The sequence below is a fragment of the Chamaea fasciata genome, unplaced genomic scaffold (assembly GCF_029207755.1).
Source record: "Chamaea fasciata isolate MVZ Bird 193981 ecotype frontalis unplaced genomic scaffold, bChaFas1.0.hap1 SCAF_5, whole genome shotgun sequence".
NCBI lineage: Eukaryota > Metazoa > Chordata > Aves > Passeriformes > Sylviidae > Chamaea > Chamaea fasciata.
In genome coordinates this window covers 61,571,550-61,596,347 of record NW_027094090.1, presented here as the reverse complement: position 1 = coordinate 61,596,347, position 24,798 = coordinate 61,571,550, and the positions used below count along the sequence as shown (strand labels likewise).

The window sequence follows — 24,798 nt, the reverse complement described above, 5'->3', positions numbered from 1 at the left end:
AAAAAAAAAAAAAAAAAAAAAAAGGCAATAAAATCAGACAACTATGCCCATTTGCATTAGTAATCACTCTGGCATCTTAGTATATTTAAGTTTCTTGTTCTGTCATTTTGGGCAGAAAAATACTCAGTCTCAAAGTCAGACTTTAAAAATACAATCATTAGGAGTTTATGAGCACAAATGGGTGTCCCAGGAGAGTTGGTCAACAGGCAGCCATAACCTCATGTTCTCTGCTTTGCTCATGTATCTTGTAAAAGTATTAGAAATGCCAGTTTAAGGAGACTTACACTTAAAATGCTGTGTAGTTTATATAGAACAATGATGTGCTTAATGAAAAAGCATGAAAATAAGTCCATTGAAAGTTTTACTACAAGTTTCTAATACTAAATTTGAAAAATGTGCTCTACATATAATGGAAACGCATATTTCAACCAGAAAACGCTTTTAAAAGCTCAAGCTAAATTTCAGAAATATTGTGAAGAAATTACTATTTAACATTCCCTCAAACACACTATTTTCTCATTAGAGGTCATTAATATTGTTAACTCTAACCTGAAAAAAAGGCAGGTGGTGCACAAATTATGGCTTTTTTGGCAAACTAACTTGTGCCTCCCAGTGTGGATGCCTTCAGACTCAAAATCTATACGCATTTTTTCACATTCAAAGGATATATGATATGATCTGCGAACAAATCTGGGCCATAATATGACATATTTAATGATCTGAAGAGTCTCGTAAGAATTATGGATCTTCAGTATTTTATCAGGGAATAAAACCAAGTATGCCACTAATTATCATAAGAGATTGCAAGTCCTTTGCCTTCTAGGTGTCTAATGTAAAGTGTCATGTCCTGTGCAAAATTACAGCACAGTTACTACTGAAATTGGACTCACTGGGAACTGATCCTTACAGGAATGCTACAGTATTGACTGCTTTGGATAAAACACACCCTGTCTTTTTCCAACCACGTTTTCAACCAATTAGTAAAAATATTTTACTTTGTCCCTGCTTACTCCCCCCACTGGGGATAGTACCATGACTGCCATTTCCCAGTATGTTGTAAGAATGAATTAATGTTTTTAGAGTACTCTAATACTAATACAGTGATGAGTGCCATAGGACAGTCCATGAGGAAATCAATCATCCTGTCTTCAGATCACAATTTGAATAGCACACAATAAATAAAGCCCAAGGCCAGCATTTAACAATGAGGGCAATTCAAAATATCAAACATCCAGTCATGCAGTTAGCAACATCCATCCATTCTCTGCACTATATGAGGCAGTGGTCCTGTGGCAGGAGTCAGCATGCAATTATATCCTGACATCGAGATGCCCACATGTCGTAAAAACATGCAGACAACTTCATTTTCTAGCTTCTGAACACTTGGCTCTGCAACTTTTTTTTTTTTTTTTAAGTTAACAGATCAGCAAAGTATCCTAAAAACGAACTGCTGTGAGCAAAAACAAACAACAAGAACAAGTTTCTTAAATTCCTCAAAACCACTTTTCTGGTAGAGAGGAAAGAGGCAGAAAATTTATGCTCTTTTTCATTTTAAATTCCATTTATGAATTCAGGAACAGCTTTGATCTGGGAGCAGTATCTAGGATGCAACTCAAAAGTTACTGCAGCTCAGGAGAAGGACAGCAGAAACCTGAGCAGTAATTTCTTTCTCATCTTTTAACTTCTTTCCACTTGACCTCAGGAAAAACAGCAAAACAAAGAGAAAACACCACACTCAACCACCGAGCTACACAGATCCTTTAGGTCTTTAACCATGGCACAGAAATCTTTTTCCATGTTAAAAGCCACAGTCCATACTGTAATAAAGAACTCTTTTAAGAGACAAAGTGATTAAGTGAGCCTCTGTCCAGGGACACTTTTACTCTGACAGGACAGCTGATGCATAAGTCTTAATCCCAACAACTCCCTCCTGCTAAGGGAAAACTAAACCTCATGCAGAACCCATCAAAACACCTGTATTCTCACCAGCCACCACACAGCTCTGCAAAGTTTAATTAACTGCACTGAAATGTTTCTTATTTGATGAGTGTAAAGGAACAGACCTTACTGAGTTTTTTACCCATCTCACATGATCCATGGTGACTCACATTACCACAGCTTTACAATACCCCTGATGTTATTATTTAACAGCGCTACAGAATGTCTCCTGGAACTCAGGCTAAACATAATATCTATTGATTTACATGACTGAAAAATTATGTCTACAGCACTGTCCTGTAGTGATGTACAAACCTCAAAGTTCATCATTAGCTTCATATTCAAATTTCAATGAATATCTTACTTACCTGAGCTTTGATAAACTTCCTGATATTCCTGTGAGTTCGGCAGCATTCAGTTAATAAACTCAGAACTGGAGTCAGACTTTCTCTATAGCTGCTTCCCTAAAATAAAACCAAATACAAATGAAACATTTTAAAAGCAAACTTTCCTTTTCAAATTCTACGAACACTTCAACAAAGTTCTCTAATACAGCCAAAATATGAACTTTATGTAAAGAGCCAAATGCTCACCCTCAGACACACATAAGAAAATAGCTTCAGATATTCACAGGAATTTGTTCTTTATTTTGAGGTGCTTCATAGTTTAGTAGAACATCCATATCTGTGCTAAGTACTGGCTGAAAGGTTTATACAAAGCTTATATGTGTACTTTTTGCTTTAGAGAAAGAGGTCCCTTTTGTAAAAAATCGCTGCAGTCCATACCTTGTCTATCCTCTTCTCCATGAAATCCAGTAAAATCTGAACAGCTCTCATATTCATACCATTGTATTTTATATCTGTTTCCTCTTGGGACGATGGATTAATAAGAACATCCAAGCAAGAAACAGGAACATTGCTTAAGAGGTTGATTGCATTGCTGAAACAAATTTTTAAAAATTCATTACTCTTTTGGAAGAAAGAATTAAAAACAGAGTACAACTCACCATAAACTGCTTGTACAACTGCAATCAAAAAGAGGCCCTACAACTCAAACAATGCCTTATTTTCTCCTCTCTGGGTTTTAAAAAAGGTGGCCTGCATTATCGCCTTAGTGCTGGCTCTTGGAACAAACAAGGAAAAAGAAAGACAAAAAGTTCCAAAAGCAGCAGTGCAGGATTACTTCCAGCCCCCACAGTATCCCATCCCACAGACAAGGCACAGCTTCCAGCAGCAAGCTACAGCAGCTGATCTTGCAGGACAGCAGGGGGAACTCTCACATTGATTTGCAGCAGTCAGTTTTTTCCTCCTTGAAACTCAAAAACATTTTACCACGCATCCACACTACCAACATTAGTGCGGCAAAATACAATATGGACAACATTTTCTCCTGCTGTGATGGGGGGCAAAGTGGTCATTTCTTAGGTCAACTGAAATATTTTCATTTTCATTTAGCTTGCAGTATATATGAAATACAGAAGGCTTTCAACACCCTAAAAAAGACTCAGGTTATTTACCAAGCACTACCCTTCAGTAGCTGGCAGTGTTCTCATTCTACAACACAAAGAGAAGCATTTCCAAAGAGCCATTAAGTGATTTCAATTAGGCCACAGGGCCCCTCCCTCCTCTTTACTGGAGTAAGGTGGGACTTACTTTGCAAGGCTCTCTTGCAGGGTACACATGCCTTGAGTTTGCTATCTACCCTTTTCTCACTGTACAGACTTGGGCTTGTACTGTTCCTGAACACTGGGAGAAATTACGCAGATGCTGAAAAATTAGAATTCTGTCATTATTTACTTGCTGATATCCAACTAAACTTATAAATGGATGTATTTAGAAATAGCCCCAAACTATTCAGGTTTACCCATGCAGATCTCAAAGCTATCAATGAACAAATGAGCACTGATGTTTCAAGAACTGGTGAAGCGTTCCAAGAATGGAGAAAACTTTTCAAACAACTTCATTTTAAGACTTTTAATAATATCTACTTAGAAGCTGCTCTCTGTTTCTAAGTTATTAATACAATTCTAACAACGAATTAGCAAAAGAGAAAGCAAGCCATGGCCATCAGACCATAGCAGGATTTCTAACAAATGTGCTGGTTCTGGTTTGATCAGACTGGGTGGCTGTTACACACTGTGCCATCTCCCTTTTGCTCTTTTAGTAATTGAAATTCAGACCACTATTACTTTTGGGAACGCTTGTTCTCTTTGTTTTGTTTCTAAACCCTGTTCAAGATACGTCTTTTACATCACAGAAGTTATTCCTCTCCAATAATTCAGGAATAGTCAGAAACAAAACAGAAGAAATTCAACAAATATTTGGTGGCTTCAGGCCTTTCATCAAAAGTTCTCTTTTTACCAGTTTCTTATTAAACAACCAAGTTCCCAAACACCTACAAAATTAATTTTCTGGATCACTGTGCCTGAGCTATTCTTTTCAATAAATGAAGCCCAGCTTTCTGATCTTTGTCACTCCACTGACAGTTTTATTTGTGGCAGAGGAGTGTATGAAATTCTCCAGCTACCAGGAAGTCAGTGACTATGCACAGATACGCACAATAGTGTTTGCATTCCTGCTCCAGGGGGTAGAAATACTGCGTATATTACTCTCCCCTTTTCGGCTTCCTAGAGATCATTAATCACTGGGACATGACATCCACCCACTCATACTCCCAGCCCCCTCCTGATATGCAAATTCAGAATCAAAGGCCTATTTAGAGCCAGTGAATGCCTTGATTAAAACCTTGTTAGTGGGCAAAAATGACACTCACTCTATCTAACATGTGGTACTTTAAGTTGTTCATATTCAAACATTAAGCAATGATGAAACAGAACCACAATGACAATACTGGGTACTAAAGTAGGTAAGATATTTTTATGGCTAACTTCTGCTTTTTTATTAGAAATAGTCACACTGACAATCAGTACATCATGGCTCAGGGTATGGATCCAACATTCAGTGTTCATCTAAAATAAATCCTCAATTTACAGGCATTCAAACGATGTGCTTTAACAGGCTGCCCAAACCTTTCACTGAAGCATCTTAGGTTCTGCATATTCACAAACTCAGGGAAGTGAAAGTGATCAAGTAAATATATTAAATATATAGTAAATATATACTATATTAAATATATAGTAAATATATTAAGAAATATATTTATATCTCCTTGACACTTCATGAAGTATATTCTGGATTGTATAATACTGTTTGTATTTTATTTTATTTTTAACACAGTTTTCATAATTGCCTTACTGATAGGCTCCAGGAGGAAAGCATAGCTGGAAGTTGTGCTCCGCTCTCTGACTCAGACGACATCTCCAGCAATAAAGATTGCACAGTCAGAGTCCAGCATGCTGAATGGCCCAAATGATGACACAGCCTCTCTTTTTTAGCTACAGACTGCTAACAACAATTTACTCATTTGTTAGTGCAGTTCCTATCAGGAATTAAAATTTTCTTGTCCAAATAAATCAACAGACTGAAGTGAGGCCCTCTGATGCAGGCCCCAATTCCTCTGAGGATCTGCAGGGGCAATAATTCTGAGTATAGCTTTTCTATTCCAGAGTTGTCTTGTCTTGGTGGAAAACTGTATCCAATTATTTAGCTTTTATTGCATCCTTCTAGCATTCAAAGACAAAACTCAGGTTCAGCAAAAAGGCTGAAATATTTGAATTGCAGCAGTCAAATCCTGCACGGTGCCCTTGTAGCACGTAAATCAAGATCCAATACCACAAGCAATGATGCTATACTCGCATTATTTGCTCTTCAGCTAACTTAAGCTACACTGAGGGACAAGGTTGTTTTCTCAGCATGGCAGGAAGTGATGCAGTGCTACACTGAGCCTGCTGGAGAAGGGGGAACAGCTGAAGTGATTCCAGGTAGTGATGGGTGTCCTCATTTCTTTCCAGCTTCCCCCTTGCAGGATTATGGAGAATCTTTGCTTTGACTGGCGTCTCTGTAAGGCCCAGATGGGCAGCACTGCTACAAAAAATCTCCCTTGCCACTGAAAAAAGCAAGGACAGAAATCACACCAACACTACATCATCTTCACAGCTGCCTACCTCTTTATGTAAAGCCCTTTCTGGATCTCAGCTACAAGTGTTTGCAAAAGCTAAGACCAAAAGGATCTGCATAATTTGCATCCTTTTGCAATAGCACAAGACAATTAAATTTTACAGGGCAATATATTTAACAGGGTGATCAGACTAGTCAGATTGCTGGACAAGGGAACAGACCTTGGGAAGAGCATCAGCTTATAGTAATTCTTGTAACTCTCTCGTAATGGCTGATTTTATCCAGAACTGGTGAATTCTCCCAGCAGTAGGAATTTTATTCCTGCCAGTCCCTCCCCTTAAAGGAGGCTGAGAGCACAAAGCACCCACCATAAGCAGCAGCAAAGAGAAAACACCAACTGCCCTATAGGACACAGCATTAACTTCAGTCATGGCAACTACTGCAGCAGTATCCTGAATTATTCCAAACTAGTCTGCACCAACTGAGAAGGGCTCTGATGTAGGATTTTAGTGTTCACCTCCTAAGACTGTTGATCTCTAAGAGCTTTCCAAGATTTTAATCAAGGTCATTTAACACTTTCAAGATTGCTGGGTGTGAAAAGCTGCATCCTTCTTCCCAGAGACTGGTTCACAAGACCTTCAAAAGATGCCACAGTTCCATACACAGACATCGTGGAAGAAGAAAAGGGCAACATTTCAGTGCTGAGGGAAGCTACTGTATTGTCAGGCTCAGTGAAGAGCTGACCTGCTTGGTAAAAGTAAGGGTGTCATAGAGAAAGAACACTAAACAAAGAACCACCACCTCACCACAAATAACTTGAATTCTGACTGAATTACTGGCTGCCAATACATAATAGCTGGGTGCAGGACTGAGGGGAAAAAGGCCAAACCACACACCTAAAACTGTATGATTCACTCACCTTTGAAAAAAAAATATTATTACCAAGGAAAATTATTGGTACTTCCAATAAAGCAGCCTAGAACTACTGGGATAAAATATCAACTTGTTACTTCCACCTCAAGCCATCAGAATTGCAAAATTTATATATAGAAATCTCAAAATGTAGTGTTTCCATCAGCTTCTGTGAAGAACAACAGAAGATGCATTCCACTTCAATTTGAACTACACTTAGAACTTCCATATGTATTTTCATCTCAGATACACACACATGAACATAAAAACAAAATTTTAAAAAGGTGAGCTTCATTATCAGCCATAGAAAATAACAATCTTGCCAGCCACCTTCTCTCCAGAAAACTGGATATGTTTGAGGAAAACAGCTTTCATCAAAAAAAGATTAACAATATTAACTCAAAATAAATTAAGTCTTCATTGTTTCTCAGATTTCCACTTTGTATTATAGGCAAAGTAATTTCTATTTAGGAAAACCAATCAAACAAAAACCTTTTAACATAGATTGGTTCTGCAATTCTACCAACCTGTGCAACTCTTCTGTTTTTTCTTCAGTAGGGCCCATGGTTAATAAGCAGTGTCGAAGGATGGCAGCCATGTAACGAAATTGATGAGATTCATTCTATATAAATATAAATTATGAAGATATTTTTTCATTTTGAAGATTGCAAGTGAGAGTTTCAGGTCACTAGAATAATAAAAGTTAAAGATGGAAAATACCTATTAGATCACAACATCCATCCCTATGAATAAAAGGACTGTACCTTAGTGTTCACTGAATGCTTAATGCTACATAAGTCTCATAAGCTGACCTTGTAAAACTCACTGGGGAGGTTCTTCCAGTTAAACCAGCCTTCATTACTAGAAAAGCCCATTAGAAGTGTTTGCTCAATTCCATCCCACTATTCCTAACATACCACTCTCTTCCTCCTTGTATTTACACCAGGCCACCCCTTCATCCATTTAGATTATGCATCTTCATTTAATTTGTCTTCTCCTCATTTAGGCCCTTTGCTGTCAAGTTTCATTCCCTCCACCCAGTCTGTCTCTTTTTCTAATTCCCTTGCTTCTGCTTCCTTGACACCTTTCCTCCATTCCATGAATAACTTCTCAGCAACCTTACGTGCCCTACCTTTTCCTCTCTCCAAGCAATCCACCCTTCCAATTTCCCACAAGACAGCAGCCACACAGAAGTACACCAGTAACTGCAACCATTTAACTGTGCATCACTGTCCTCACCCTTTTTCAACAGCTCTTCTTGGTATCTACCATATGTTCTGGAGTGTTTGACCTGGCGCAAAGCACCCAAGGTATCTTTTGTAACATCAGCATCCAAGTCTGCCAACTGTACCACCTGCAGCTCTTGTCTGACTTTGCTACTTTGAAACCATCTCCACCCATTAAATACTGGTGTTTCAAAAGCTTCTCTCCACATCAGGATGGCTCTTGTTTAGCTTTCCACCAACATGTTCATGTCTGCTCTCCTTTTATTTTCCATGTGTTCTGCTGTTTGGAACCTCTTCAAATTCTTCATCTTCAACCCACTTCATTAACATGCCTTTCACTCTTCTTCCAGACCATAAAAATTGCCACTGGAATATTCACTAAGCAGAATGTCACCTAACATACCTGGCTAACAGCCACTAAAAAGTTCTTTAATTTAAAAAAATTAAATTAAAATCTCTGCTTTTAGGAATTTCTAGTAAAGAGTTATTATCTAAGCTTTATCTCAAAATGCAAATAAACTTCTCCTGTCCCAAGATGTCTTAAACTCTCATTAAAAAAAAAGAAAAAAAAAAAAAGACTGCATGCATGCTAGGGATATTAAGGAAGAAAAGACAGTGAGCTGGGCTTTACATCTCTCCAGATTCAGTATTCTGTAAGAGTAAACCAGCTTCCAGATATCAGCTTACCTCTCAAGAGGTGAACATGTAACACAGCTTGTTTTTCCAACTTTCCATATAACTGTGTTACATGCTTTTTTACCTCCAGAACAATCATTTGTCTATACAAACAACTTCGACAAAGTTAAAGATAACTTTTAACAAGGGTCTAAGTCAGGAATATAAAAAGAAGAAAGAAACCTCATTTTCTTTATATTTCCTTGAAACTCAAATATTAGCTTCTCTGACCCCTCCAACACTTAATCTTAAATTTCAGGATTTCTTATTCATCATATCCTTGAGATATTAAAGCAAAGAACAAACTTCCAACTTTGCTCAAGTTTCACATTCCTTAAAGTCATAATTAATGTCTGATTGGCTGTTTAGTCCAGTGTACTAAAGAAAACAATTATTTGCAAGTTTTAACTACTGTAAAATTTTGATCAGCTTTATATGCTGCATATTTACAATGCCTAGCGGAAAGTAAATAACACTGTTCTAGAGACTATGATGTGGACTAAAAGTAAAGGTTCCCTATATAATTCTCTTGCTTTAGCACAGACTCAGGCTATTCAGCAAAGTTACCCTTGTAATTTCTATTTATATATTTAAGGATGCAACACATAGAAAGCATATTTATCTATGGAAAAAAAAATCTGACCTAATAACGAAAACAAACCAAGATAAACCTTATTCATGAGACAAACCAATGAAAGTGTATTTGGTTCTTTTACTTGATCTCATCTTAAAAGATCATGTTTAAGTCCAAAGCTGATGTTGGGAGGATGGGACAAAGATATTAACAACAGCAGCACTATTTCATCAGAGTTATTTGTTAAAAATGAGAGCTAAGGTACTTATCATGCAACAGAGAAACCAGAAAGTCCTCTCAGCTCAATCTATTGCCCTATTGCCATAGTCCACAACCTCCAGAGATGCAGCAATCTGGTACACTTCCATAAAGAAGTTTTTCCTAGCCAGCTAATTATTAGTGAACATCATTTTTTGCTTTTTGGAAATCTAAGACTTTGTGAAATAGTGTTTTTTGCATTTTTGTATTCTAAAACATACAGTTTTAACTTGCATTAGGCAAGCCAAGCTGTTCTCCTATTACACAGAAAATGTATGGATAAGATTTTCTGCCCAAGTAGTAACAGGAACAACAACTGCTTCCTGTGTATCTACCCCCTGGTTCTTGCAGGCTGAACAAAATCAATTGAAAAAAAGCACTTCACCTAAGCTTTACCTTGCTGTGGACATTCCAACTGTCAAGTGTTACATTAAATAGAGCCTTTAGTGCCTCAATGGCACAATCTGTCTCTTGCAAAGACAGAGGAGGCCTGTCACGATCTTCTGCTACTTTATATTCTTCTGTCCATCTTACACTCAGGGAACTCTCCAAAGCCTGAGTCAAAACTTGCACTCCTTGTAGCTCCTGACGCAACTGTGCTCTAATATCTGTGTGCAGCAGTGACAGGAGGAAGAGGAGACGCAAATCAAAGCATTTAATGTCATCAACCAGTGGCTGGTCCTTACACTCCTGCAGAAGATTGCAGAGCATTGCTGCAAGATTCAGTTCCAAACTGAGCTTCTGTGCAACTGAACTATTAAAAATTATGTTACAGAGGCATTTTAAGGCTTCGACTATCACAGGAAAGTCAGATACTCTCTCCAGAGGATCTTCCACAGTGTCCAGCTTTGCTAGCTTCATAAGGATCTGCATGTTCCTCTTGGTGGTCACAGGCACTAAAACCTTCTTGTCCCTGGAGAGAATCCGGAGGGCCTCCAGGCAGGCAACTTGACATGAAGTTTTTGTGTCTTTTTCAAGGATGTTTAGAATTCCCTCACACAGTTTCTAGGCAGACACAACAAAGAAAAAGGCAGCAGTTTTAGTGTCAAAATACTGGTGGCAGTAAGAAATTACTTTGCTAAGCTTCCCTACAACTTCCGAGGTTTTATCTGACATGAGAATCTCGGTATCCCTTATTAGCACTTCAAAATATGAACTGTTACCAAAGCCTTCCAGAGAGCACCAAAAGCAGCTTTCCTCATGGACATAATCCAAATACATCAACATTTGCAAGAGCATTAAGCCAAAATGGCAGCTGTTACCCACCACTGCCAGATACAGTACCAGGACCAAAAACTCCAGAAGAATGGCAAAGCTAGAGAGAAGTGAAGGCTTTTAAAAATACGTCGAAGTACAAAAGTCACACCAATAGCACCTGCAGAATTTTAAGTTAAGTTTGTTCCAGTCAGGAGGCTGGGAGAAAAAGAAACCAAAATGACTGCTACTTAAAATACAAGGATTAGTACTCCACGTTTGGTAACAGCTATAATTTGTGTGGCCACTTCAACCTAATTGACAGACTTCTCCCATTTTAAGTAAAACTCTCAGAAATAACACCTCTGACACAGAAACATAATGCAGTTTTAGTTGAAGGCAGACTGTAGCAGTTTTACCAAAGCAGCAAAGCTGCTGCTTTATCAACACAGATTGATGTCAAAACACTTCACGGGCTCCTTATACCAACAGGACTGCAGGGGTAAATAATCACATAAATGCAACATGAGAAAATACAACACTTCAATAATCTGCAGGTCAGAACTGTAACATCTGAATTACAGAAGTATTACCTTTTATAAAACAGAAATGGACAATCAATTAATCAAAGGTGAGAAAAGATAGGCCAGAAGAGATTGCTTGATGTGAGAGGACTCCAATGGGTTTTTATGCCTCACGCTCAAGATAACACTACTACTCACGGATACTAGAGTCAGAAGTATAGTCACAAAGAAGTTCCCAATACAACAGAAACTTCACTGTACCTCCTAGGACACAGTCCCTCCACGCTCCTCTCCTCCGCAGCTTGGTGTCTTGACCATCAACATGAACAAATTACCAAAGAAGCCAGAGCAGCCACTGATGGAAAAGCCCTAGTGCAAGAAGTCTACTTAGGACCCAAAATTCACACTGTGATCTCAGACAGTCTGTGTCAAGAAAGTGATTACAAAAAGGATAGGAATACTAGCAAAGTATAAAATGTTCTTGGGGAATGGTCTCCACTTTTCATCATCACCACCACAATGAAAGGGTGAGGAGCGCAGAAGCCCAAGGCCCTGACACAAAGTTCAAAACAAAGGTTCCACTTGGGACATCTAGGCCAATATTATGACTGTGATGACTTACAATTAAAGCCAAAATAAAAAAAAATTACCAACAACAAACTTTAAGTCTAAAGCCCATCTAGAACAGACACTGCAGAAGAATATGGGAGAAAACAACAGAAGACCTCAACTTTGTTTAACTTCAACAGTGTTAAAAGAAAATCCGTAAACAAAGTCAAACAGTAGGAACTCACAATATGATTTCTAGTATGCTTGTCGTGGGGTTAAGCCTACCCAAAAGCACCACCCAGACAACCAAGATCTTGACTGCATTTCCACAGCCCTGACTAGACTAACCCCGTAAGAGTTTGGAAACAAGGAGTGAACCGTGAACCTCACCTCTAACCACAAAGGCAACATAAGAAATCTATATCAGAATAGTAGAGACACTACAACACTATAAACCCCACATGTGACCACCTGTACAGGCATAAAGCTACTTACTGTGGCTGAAAAAAGACACTCAAGTACAGAGTTCTCAGAATCCTTCACCACTAACCTAATGGTGCACACAGATCTGCGCAACTCCCTGACTTAAGCATGGTATGCTAGACTTACACTGAATGTTTCGGAAAGTGGCATCTTTGAAGTGGTTTTAAAAATGCCCCAAACAAAAAATGACCAGTCCAGATCCACAGTCAAATAAGTCACAGCTCGACTTCTTTCTAACCTTTCTGTTGCTGAGAGTTTTCCATACAATTGACTCTGCTTTGTAAGCTGAAATGTGGAGTCTGTGGTTTTGAGGAATAACACATAACTGAACAGTCAGTTCACAGAACTCCAGAAAAATGCTAGTTTATTCTGTGTTTAAGCGCTTTTCAACCAGACTTAGCAGTTATTGCCTTCCTTGCTGGTAACAGCTGCTACAGGGTGGTCTGTAACAATTTATCCAAATTCTGAACTCTCATTTGATTACAAGGAGATGAAGGCCCTCAAATTCTGACTTAATTTTTTTCCCCCGGTAAGCTTTACCCACCTGCTGCTATGAAAGTGTCACTGCAAAATGTCAAAAGTACTGCAGGAGGGATCCCAAAAGGCACCAACCTCCTGCGGATTTGCTATGAGAGATGGAAGTCTAACCTTCCCTCCATACAGTAAATGACACACAATTTAGTTCAAAATTGTAAAATCATCTCTTGGCTTCAAATCTTAGTGAAATGCAGCACCAGAAGAATCTTAACTCTGAATAGTTGTACTAAAGATAGATATTAAATAGAACTTTTTTTTTTTTGAGATTTGGCAACCCATTTACAACTTACCTGTTGACAAAGTTCTCTGGAGTTAAGACCCAGGGTGCCATCAAGAGTGATTTTAGAGGAATCAGCAATCAGTTAGGATATCTGTGACATCGAACCACTGCTGGCTGATCCCAAGACCCACCAGCAGCTCAGGAAAAGCTAGAGTATCTGATTATAATTGCAGAGCTATCCATGGAAAGATTCACCCCATTAGGAAATTGCCTTGGAGACATCTAAAACTAAATGCCATACTGCACATTTTCACATCTTCTGTTTTGGCCTTGATGGTACAAGGGAAATGATGTACAGAGAGAAGAGAAACAGGAAGAGATGTGACCACAACAACATTATTATGCTTTTCATCTTCTACTTTCATCTCTCTCTACCACCCTGGAGGCCATTAGCATGGCATAAACTAAGGGGGACAGATTTCATTTATGTGGTTGGAAATGAAAGCAAGTGAAAATTCAGACAGGAAGGTACCTCATCCTTCCACAACAGGTATGATGATTGTTCCAGTTTCAGGGGCTTTGTTGCTACCATTTAGGTCACTGCAAGATTTTAACATTTCTTTGTTTGGAGTTCTATCCTTTCAACACGCAGATAGTATTTTGACTTTCATCAAACATGCAACAAATGTTGCAAGAAATGTTTTTCACATACTTTTTCACAGACTCAAGGCAGTTTCTAGTTTTAACTTTTTTATTGTAAAATCCATTCATTTCTCTGAAATTCAAGGTTTCTCAGCTTTTGTGCTAATACTAAGACTAACACAGAACATTGCACACCGTTCCTTTTGTCTATGCTGTAGCGTTAAATCTTGTGTTAAAACAGGAACGCCAGAAAAAACCCATTTGTCACCTTGTTTTGGCAAATAAACTATCAACCTATTTTGGTCCTTTATCTTGACAGCATAAAGTCTTGATGCTAAGAAGCAACACAGCCCAGTAGAAAGACCTCTCCTGAGATACAAGAGACACGTGTTTCTCCCCTTGCTCAGCCACAGACCTGCTGTGTGGCTTTGGGCCAACATAATTTCTTCCATTATCTTCCACTATCTTTGTTCACAGGCTAATTAGGCTGGGGGAGGGGAAGGAAAGGGGAGCACAACTCTCCAGTTTCTGTGTTTAAGTGTCTAGCAGGTTTCAGAGCTAAGCATCCATGGCAGTGAGAAAGCAAGCCCAAGAATATTTGAAATGTTAGCAGCAACTTTCATTTCTCTGGAAGTCAAGACAACATTTACAGAACATGTATCATCAAGTATGCTGAATAACAGGACAATTAGATAAGCTCCCCTGAGAAGGCCGTGCCAAATTTTTGCCTAGTCTCTGTGGACAGATGTAGGAGGGGAGGAAAGGTGTATACTTGCATTCCTTGAGGATTCAGCCTGCTTTATTTTGAGTACCTCACTGCTGAACCTGCAGTGACAGTGGGAGGTTGGCTGTTTGGCAGGAGCCTGCCAGCTCTGACATGGCACAGCTCCAAGCTGAAGGTCTGAACATGTGAGAGCACAACAGTTCTGCAGGTGAGGTGAGGAACACACTGAGCAAGCCCTGCTGTCAGAACTGGTGGATTAAACACTTGCTTCAGAGTCACAGAAAGATGAAATCCTGCATAGCTGCACTCACAGCAGGCCCAGCTCACCTCACTGGACAGGGAGAAGGAGAACCCTTTCAGCCTCTGTAACCCCATGGTGAAAGAAGGATGTTAAAAGGAGAGATGGGTTTCAGAAAAAGCTGAAAAATTCTGAATGGGAATGGGCAGGACCACGGGGAATTAGAACAAATGCTCAGTATTAATGAAGGATACTTAGTACTTTTTTCCTCTTGCACACTGGTATTCCCTTAAGAGGCTTTGCTGAAGTCAGAACAGTAACAACAGCACCTAATACTATGATATCACAGTGTGCCCACAAGAGAACCTGAGCTTAATATTTTTACAGGACACTCACTAATAGACTTTAAAACTTGCCCCTAAATTTACTGAGGAGAAAAACTGCACCTTGGTGGCTGCAGGAACCTTTCAGACCTCCCTGAAACATCACAGCATCAACAGCACTAGGAATGAGGTTCTTCTAAGATTTAGAGCGTGATAGCATCTCGCTCCATCAACACACTTCACCCCTTCCATCCTTCCAGAGTTCAAATATGGTACTGTCCACAGACTTGAGGAATCTCCCCACATCATGAATTTAACTGGTAGAGAAAGCCCCACAATACATTTGATACAATATACCACCAGCTATTTCAACACCTTGAAAACAATCAGTGATGCAAGGGGAAAGGACTGTTTTGGCGATTTTCTTCCCACTGACTTTTAGATCATTACGTTCAAATTGAACCTGGACAATAACTCAAGAACGCTGGTCTCACATTCTGAAGATTTCTATTAAGAGACCCAACACAGTAAGCTGGACCTAATACAGCAGAAACCAGATGCTGCAAACAGTACAAAAGATGAAGCAGACAGAAAGGTATGGAGCTGAAGAGGAAAGAGTTCAACCATGTCAGGTAAGAATACGGCTTGTAAGTTATATTCTTACATTTGGCTACTGCTTCCCTTTTTTCCCCTTCCTCTTGCAAACTCAGTGCCTTCATCCAAATTAAAAAGCCTTACTAGCCATCTTGGGTAGATTTACATCTGTTATATTACAGCAAATGGTGTTGTGGCAACTTCCAGCTGTGGAATGCTATGACCAACCAGGCTACCAGTGCTGAGAGACATTTCCAGGGCACAAACAGTACTGTAATTTTCTTACCATTTGAAGACTGTGAACAGCACAAATGTGTTGCTACTTCAGAAGCAGTATTTGGCCTCAACAAAGTATAAATCATGGAGAGCAAAGCTACTTTATAAGGATCAAGTGGTCCAAAGAGCCCTTTCCTTTTTGTATTAGGATGTGAGCTTGAGCTGAAGCATCTCCTGTGCACAGAGAGGGAGACACTGCACCTGGCAACTCTCTCCAATGTGACTGCCTGGTCAAGTTAATAGATACTACTTTTCTGGAGTGGATTCCAGGACAGACCTAAAGAACCAACTGGTTGTCTCAGCCATGCCACGGTGCTGCGAAGTGTTGCAGTTCTGAAGACTCAACCTTCCCCTGCAAAACATCATCAACTTCTTGACTGCTCGAGACAAATGTTTTAGATTTCTAAGAGCTCATTAAGCTCCTCAGGAACAACATCACTGCTTTAATTTCAGCTGCTATTCCAGAACACATTTACTTCTGGTTGGCAATTTTTATACTGTTTACACACAGAAACTGCAAACAGGCTTCCAAAAATTCACATTTTTTTATTAGCATACAAGAAGTTAAAAAGGACTGGCACTAACTTGATGTGCCTGGTACCTGAGTAGATCTTACAGTATAACACAGATTGCCATCTGATTAACATCCAGAACACTCACCACAGATAGGCCAAGGCAGACACATACATCATTAAACAAGCAACCAGGACAAATACAAGGACAGCTCACATTACAATCCTGTGTTTTTATCACCCTGTGACGTATTACAGTCCTGTGGCTATGTCCAGACAGACAAGCCTGATAGCATTACCTCTCTTCCTGTCTTCTAGAGTACACAACCTACTATCCTGCTGAATTTAGTATCACAAACTCACTGCTGATTTAGTTAGGTTATAGCCCAAAAGCATCATGCTTTTATAGTCACATATCACTACAGAACAGTTTACTCAGCCCAACTGACCCAGTTTCTAGTCAAGCCATAGTTTAGGCCTGTTGTATTTTCAGCATGTCACTGGAGTGTATGGGTTGCTTAAAAAAAATCCTTATACTGCATAATTTACATTCACCTCTCCAAACTCATTGTCTTTATTAGGCTTTTGCCAGTTTGGCTTCTGCTCTTTTCCCCTTTCCTGTGTTCTGTAGCTGGCAATCAATTTTTCAGACTAGACATTTGCTCATTCGCAGTGTAAAAAGGGACAGTGAGGGAACAGAGGTAAGAACACCAAGTCCAGATCCTAGCTGAGCTCTTCCACAGATCAGAAAGGACACACACAGTCCATCACCACATCACTGAGTGTCAGCTATGAGTAAAGCCATAGACAAAGCAAAGCTAAGAGGTCTTTGAGTCCCCTGTGTAACAAGGAATTGAAACTGAAGATCACAGTACAAACAACTGATGGATTTGCAAATGCAAAAGACTGACAGACTTATCATCCCAACCATTTCCACCAGAAAAAAACTAACACCTTAAAATACTTAGATTTAGCGCAAGATCGCAGAATGAGACAATGTGTGCCCCGTTTCAGACAAGCTATCCTTGTTGGAACCTTGCAATTCTGACTTCAAGCTTTGAGTTTATTCCAGAAATAGCAGAAACATACAGACTCATTCACTAATCAATGTTTTCTGAATAAATATGCAAATCAGCCCCAAAACTAACTGCACAACAGAAAGGGGATTGTTATTACATATTGCACCCTAAAAATAACAACAGGAAAAAATAAAAAAATTCCATGTCCAAGCTTTAAATGCAAGGCTGTGGATGGATCTGAAGGGATGCGTTAAGCCCTACCACACCTGGACAGCTCAAGTTACATTCCCCAGCTTTGACACCTGACATGCACCAACCACATCTCACTGATTCCAGCCCTCTTTGGAATAATAGGCCTCTGTAACCCTGTCTTCCTTACAGTTTAACAGCTTTCTTCTGTACTTATCCCTTCATCTTAATCCCTAGTGTTCTTTAAGCATCTCACATAGACAAGAAATACATCTGTCATATAGTCACCTGCTGAGAAGAGAGAAAATTGAAAAATTGCAAACTTTTACCTCAGTAGATACAGAAGAGTATCTTTACCCTTATTCTTCCACCTCATCTCAAATCTGTACCCAACAAAGTAATTTATAAGCTTTCCTGTAGCTACTTTCATTCAAGACTGGGGGCTTTGCTAGGGGAATTTCTCTTTCAGAAAAAAAAGAGGAATGTATAGTAGTCATGTCTCTTGGACTGAAGAAACAAAAATTAAAACACAACTTTATATTCCTTGCTTGCACCATTTCACAATGGCAGCTAAGTTAAGAGACTGCCTTTACTCCTTTATACAGCTACACTGAGGTATGCAGCTCAGCAGCCCATTATACTCACCTTTCTTTTGTCTTCATCTGCAGGGTCAAATCTGAAAGTGGCCCGATTCTGTAAGTAAAAACAAGAGTTTGTGTTTGTTACATGCACAGTAGCTGCTGAAGATGTAATACCTGCAAAACTATTCGAAATCCCAGGGGTCTGGTTAAAGCCAGCTCAGATAATGAGGCTACAACCATGTCATCCTTTTCCCATCCTCCCCAAGGCAAAAGCTTCAGTAAGCGACTCCAATGAAGAGTTTCACAATTACTACTGGTGCAGAGCAAGCTTTTAGCTGTGGGATGTGAGTCAACCACCTCACACATGGCACCTGACAGGGTGAAAAGGGAGAGAGATTGCCTTGTGTTTTACACATACTTCATTACCCAGACTCTTCCCCAAGCAGATCTTGCTCACAAGCTTTTGACTGCTCTGACTGTTCCAAACCAGAACCACCACAACCTAGCCCAGAAAACAAGCAGCGCAAATCAAATAGGCCTTGCTACAAAAACAACCAGTTTCTGTGTTCTGGCAGCTTCCAAAACACCTTACCAAGGTATTTGTTTCTCCAGTACAGTTAAACACAAGACAGACATGGTCTAACAGCAAATCCTTACTTTTTATTAGGCACTTCAAATCGCATTTGGGCATCAGATAGAACTGGGTCTAGTTCTGTGTTGGTACCCCGAAGAGTGCTATTAGTGAAATATTACTCATATGGCAAAAGTTATTCTGCCAGACAAAGCAAACGGCACTAATACCAGACAGTTCTCTTAACATTAAAAACATCCAATCTAAATGATCAAGCATGATGAATAGCTTCCAAAAAACTAAAAATCTCAGCTTCTAATATGCAACCTGGTACATCCTGCAAGTACTGGAAAACAAAAGTGACTTTCCATAGCACACTCATGGGCCTTCTTACCTTTCATGACCCAAGTTCACAATTACACAGAAAGGCCTTGGACATCTACCCAACCACCAAAGGTTACCAACGTCAGTTAGAGCCTTGAGGATGGCAGGGAAAACATCCCCTTCCTCTCTCAATAGTAGGCACATAATCCTCTTCCTCCCTCTTACAGGCCTCCCAACTGGATCACAGGAGCTCAGCAAGATGCGAATCAAAAGCAGGTGAGCATTAAATGATGAGCAATTAACCAAGAGAACGCAACCTTCATGTTTGCACACGGACATATTTGTAAATATACAAAAGCAATGTAGTGAGAACAAGCCTAAGCAGTAGAGGAACAGAGATCTGGAATAATCACTGCAAATGGGACAGCACAGAGAAGCACCAACAGACCTCTTCATTTCTCTCATTATGGCTATTCTATAGGCACCTGCACCTTGGAACTACACTTGATCCATCCTTTCTTTTCAATTAAAACCTATTTAATTTGTTATTTGGAAAAAAACCCTAAGGAAACCTAAAGCTCTGGAACCCGGAGTACTCTGCCCAGCCTTTTCTGGCCCATAGGCAAAGTGTCAGTAACAAAGTGATCAAAAAGGAGATGGAGGAAATATGATTAAAAAGTTTGAACAAGAAGCACAGTAAGAGCAATGTCATACTGGGACAATATTAAAGTTTCTCATCCTAGTCCAAAAGAAGTATTTAGCTACGCATTTAACTCCAAGACTTCATGCAAATATTTGAAATGTCAAAATAGAAATTGCACGAGCTCTCACTCTGTCCTTGAGAACTCAATTCAAGCCTAAATAATTCATCTGGGAAAGCTGCTGAGAAGGCATAAAATCCAGTACAGCAAAATTAAGAAATTATGCTTGTGTATGCTTTTTGACAGAACACATTTAACACAGGGTCATTTTGAAGAGTAAAGATGGAGAAAGAAGATTCCTTCAATCAGAAACCTTCCTCTGTGCTTCAGCAAGTTAAAACAGATGTGTCTCATGAACTCCTGATCTACCAATCCTTCAGGGAAAGTGCCCTGCAGTTGCATCAATCTCTGCCTTTGACTTCCACGTGCACAAAGGCAGCCTATGTCAAGACTGTTACTCAAGGTTCTTCTACAATCCCAACTCTGAGTGAAAAAAGAGTCACTGCCATTGTTAGATGCAAAACATATTGCACTTAAGACAGCAAATTTCAAAACAGCTCTTGGAGGCTGAAGAATACCCACATCACATCCACAATCATTTGGCTTCTCCCCTCATCACAAAGTCATGAAACTTTAAAGACCTGAATGTTCGTTCCTGTAAGATTCCTAAATTTCAGTCAATAATTGGTTCAACATGACTGCATTTCAGTTACAGCCAAAGCCAAGCTCTGAGTTAGCACCGGCTTTAGAGACTCGTGTACCAGTCACAAAGCACCTACACAAAGGGCAGACACCTGATGGGCTGAGATGTAATCTTTCAGAATGGACTGTAATGCTCTACTACAACCTAAGTGTTCAAAATGTCCCTGTCAGAAGGGGGGGGATATGTAAAATCCACCCAACATATATTTTCACTCTGATTTTCACATCCCTACATCAGCAGGAAACCCTTCACTTCTCCACTGAACATACCCGTATCAGACTGCAACAGCAACAGACCCTTACTACCTTTTCACACCCACCAGCATTAAAAGCCCAACCTCCTCTAAGCTGTCTTCCCCTTTCCCTTCGCTCGGCCAGAAACACGGAAAAAAGGAAGCGAGGCCTGTCAGCTCATTTCACACACCGCCCTGTCCCTGCACACGGTCACGGGCCGGGCCACGGAAACTCCTCTCTCCTTCCCCACGACAAAGCGCCGCACCTCGTGCAGGTGGGCAGGTACCAAGAGACTAGCGTGCTCTTCTGCCCAGCCCCTGCCCAGCGCTACACGGAGGCTAAAAGACTTGGGAGGCAAATGTACGCGATCAAACAGCTCATTTTACAGCCCCATCACCGCTAACCGACACTCCCCACCGGGCGCGCAGAGCGCAGGTGGGGGGGCCGAGCCTGGCCGCGGGCTCCGCGCTCCCCGGGGCTCCCGACACCGCCCCGGCTCTGCCCGGCACGGCCTGCGGGCGGGAGGCCGGAGGCTGCGCCGGGAGGGGCTGTGGGGGACAGGGGCACGGCGGTGAAGCGGAGAGCGCTGCGGACCCGCCGCAGAGCCCAGCCCGGGGAGGACGAGGACGATGCTGGCGGCGCTGCCGACGGCGGGCGGGGCGGGGCGGGGCGGCGCAGAAGGGAGGGGGATGGGACCCGTTACCTCCTCGTTGTACCGCGCCAGGACGCGCTCCACCGCCTCGGCGCCGCCGTCGCGCCCCTCCACGGCCTCCAGCACGGCGCGCAGCTCCGGGCCCGCCTCCGCGCCCGGCTCCGCGCCCGGCTCCATGCCCGTCCCGTCCCGTCCCGCCCGCCCCGCCCGGCGCCGCCGGCAGCGGCCGCGCCCCGCCCGCGCGCCCCTCGCCCCCTGACGCGCCCGACGCTCCCCGCGGATGCGGCCCGGGCTGGCAGGCAGCGCCCGCGCGCCATTGGCTGGAGGGGCCGGCGGCGCGCGGCCCGAGCCCTCCTATTGGCTGCCGTCCCCTCGGCCGGCTGGCGCGGAGAGAGGACTCCATCTCCCAGCATGCCGAGCGGCGCGGCGCGCCGGATTTTGTTGCCGCGGGGCACGATGGGTGCGGTAGTCCGTGCCCACAGCGCTGAGGGCTCCCGCCGGGAAGAGCGGCGGTAGCGCGCTCTCGGGGCGCTGGGCGGCACGGAACACTGCCCGGCACATCCCTCCTTCCTCCTCCTTAGACTTGCCCCATTGTGTGCCCTCTGCGGCCTGCCCTGTGCACACCAAGGCGAAGGGCTGCCACAACCAGGGCTGGCCGCTTTTTCTTAAGGTTGTAGGTCACTGGGCTCCCACCGCGGGCGAAGCCTGCGTGTGTTCCCTAGAGCGCGGCTTCGGCGCGGCATCTGGCAGCAAAACCAACCCCGTTTTTCTCAGGTCTGACCCACCAGAGCAGTAGTGGTACGCGAAAATTCTCCGTTTTGTTCGGGAGGTGGCAGGAGGGGAATGTGGGCCGCACCGGCAGAGTCAGGCAAAGGTGAACCGTGTCTCTGTATAAAGGTTTTGCAAGATCGTGGGTTTAAACAACACCGGGCAGATACACAAGGTGTATTCTGTATCTGTATTTCCATATTCAAGGTGCCCTATAATCGAAATTCATTGTCCAGATAGCAGAAAATGATGTATTGAAGTTAACAATGCCAAACCAAATAACGTTCATACAGAGCTGTGCTCGGTCTCTGCTTGAAGTCTTTATTCCTTCAATTCAGGAATCCGTGAGGATGAGAAACCTTTCCGTGAGAGGGAAACCTTTCACAAATGACCGTGTGGAAAACGCCAGGACGGTTGCACCTGCAGGTGGGCCCAGAGGTGCCGGATGTGATGGTGCATTGTGTGCAGTGTTTAAGATGCAGACCCGAACCACAACCTGAATTTCCTCCTTAGGAATTCTTGCCACAAGAACTGATATATAAATCCAGAACAGCACAGTCACTGGACTGCAAGGAGTAACAAAATCCAGCCATCTGGTGTGCAGCCATTTCTTCTGAGTCAGATCCATCTGTAAACTAATGCAGGTTTGGAGAGAAACCCAGTGAAGAGAGTACTTTGCTTGTTAGATTTACAACTCTATAATAAAGTATAAGCTTGCTTAGACTTACTTCACAGCACAGCAAAACACTAATTTTATTTGCACATAGCCTTTTTTTTTTTTTTTTTTAATTACAAAACCTGAAAAATAAAGATTAGGAAACTGTTACTGCCCTTTAAAGGCACGTTGTTATTCATCATCAGCACATTTTGGTTTCCACTTTATGTAGCATATGAAGGATTAGGACTTCAGTGAAAGAGAGGGACAGAATAAATTGCATCCTCTACCAAAGAACTGCCAGACCTTTTCAGATGGGTGCATACCATGAGCCCTTCCCATGTTAGTCAGCTTTATCTAAACCTTCCAAAGCAATGTCTGCCCCTGAATTTAATGGGTTTCAGGGTCAGTCACAACAGAATTGTGGGGCTGGGGAGGTCAGAGGCCATTTTTGTCAAAGGGTGGTGACCTTAGCAGCAAGAGGTAGCCTGACAAAAACAGGATTCACGCTACTGAATGGAGTTCTCACTGCACTTCCCCTGCTGAGTCTTTTTTCTACCTGGTAATGAAAAGTCTTGAAGAATTGTAGTGGATTTTAATACGCATACATACACGTATACATTTGTGTGTGTGTAGATCTGTTTAAAAATATTAAATTTTTTTGTCAGTTATGCTGCAATATATAATATTAGTTTCTATTCTACTATATGTATTATATATCTATCATTTGTTATATGTTTTACCCCGTGTTTTACCCCATCACATCTTTATAAAATTGTGTATTTGTTGTTAGGAAAAAAGAGAATGTAAGCAAAAAATTAAAAAAAAAAAAAGGAAAAGGGAAAAGGCAAAGAGGAAAAAATAGAAAAAAAAAAAAAAAAGGAAAGAGAAGAAAGAGAAAGAAGAAAATAGGAAAAAAATAAGCTGGAGTGGCCCAGGATGAGTCCTGCCTTCCCTCGCAGCTCTGCTCATGCAGGTGGTGGCCTCTGTTTCACCAATCTATGTACTGCCCCCATTAATGTCTGCGTAAAATTTCAAAGCCCTCATCAGGAAGCAGTTCAAAGGTGCACATTCACACTCCTGAGGCATCAACACAACTTCCTAAATTAATTTTTAAAGAAGATAAAAAAAAAAATAGGAAAGGCTGTGGAGATTTTTTTTTGTGAAAGACTTTCCAAGCCCTGTCTGACTGATGATGTTCTTGGCTCTTTTTTATGAGCAGCTTTGTGATGCTGCTGTTAATCAGAATTCCCTCTTCCAGGACACCCAAGATGTTGCAGTTCTCCCCTCAGAAAGGTTTTATTATTTCTGGGTCTCACACTGTGTCCAATATCCCTCCTCCTTCCTGAACAGTCTCCCTGAGCTCTTGAAACCAGGGTTAACAGAGTTGTCCCCAAAAGTGTTGAAGGATATGAAATATTTGTATGCTAAAATAGTCTAATTTTCTCCTCTCTTTCAGTCAATGGGGATTAGGTTTCTTTTGGTTTAACAATTCAGTGTAAAAAAGAGGAAGTGCTTTTGGCTTCCCTTGAGTGGTGCTTGGGTTCACCTCCATCCTGATCCTTCCAAAGACCCAGCTTTGAGTTACTGGTCAGTTCTACCCACAGACATCTCACCAAGGTCCTTGGAGGGACCATGGCAGGTCACAATCACCAGGCCATCAGGCAAGTGGAGGTGCATCACCCATTTGCCACAAATTGTACCTGTTCTTGAGTCCTTCCTTGGATAAAAACATGCATAATGACATCTAACATTTTTTGCAGGTCTGCAGCTTGTAGAATTTCTGTATTTAAGTAAATTTAACTGGAATTTATTTACTTTTACTTTTTTTATTTGGGTGTGAAAATCCCTCATATATCTTGCACAACTGTACAAATAACATTTATGTCCATTTTAGGCATAAACATGGTTATCGTCACACTGGGTGCTATCAAAGATTTTATTTACAAAACAATTACTAAAATGCCTGTTGTCATATTTCCATTTA

At 41.3% G+C, this 24,798-nt stretch overlaps 1 protein-coding gene across 1 annotated transcript in view; it reads right to left on the bottom strand.

Moving 5' to 3' along the window:
- RIC8B (RIC8 guanine nucleotide exchange factor B) overlaps positions 1-21,572 on the bottom strand; it is a 32,011-nt gene extending 10,439 nt beyond the window's left edge. The window contains exons 1-6 of the mRNA XM_066183979.1: positions 21,440-21,572; positions 18,269-18,316; positions 9,996-10,604; positions 7,394-7,488; positions 2,724-2,877; positions 2,307-2,402 (exon numbers count right to left, since the gene is read on the bottom strand). Coding sequence (XP_066040076.1) covers positions 2,307-2,402; positions 2,724-2,877; positions 7,394-7,488; positions 9,996-10,604; positions 18,269-18,316; positions 21,440-21,565 — 1,128 coding nt within the window. The 5' untranslated portion in view covers positions 21,566-21,572. The remainder of the gene's footprint in view (positions 1-2,306; positions 2,403-2,723; positions 2,878-7,393; positions 7,489-9,995; positions 10,605-18,268; positions 18,317-21,439) is intronic.
- Positions 21,573-24,798: the final 3,226 nt, after the last annotated feature.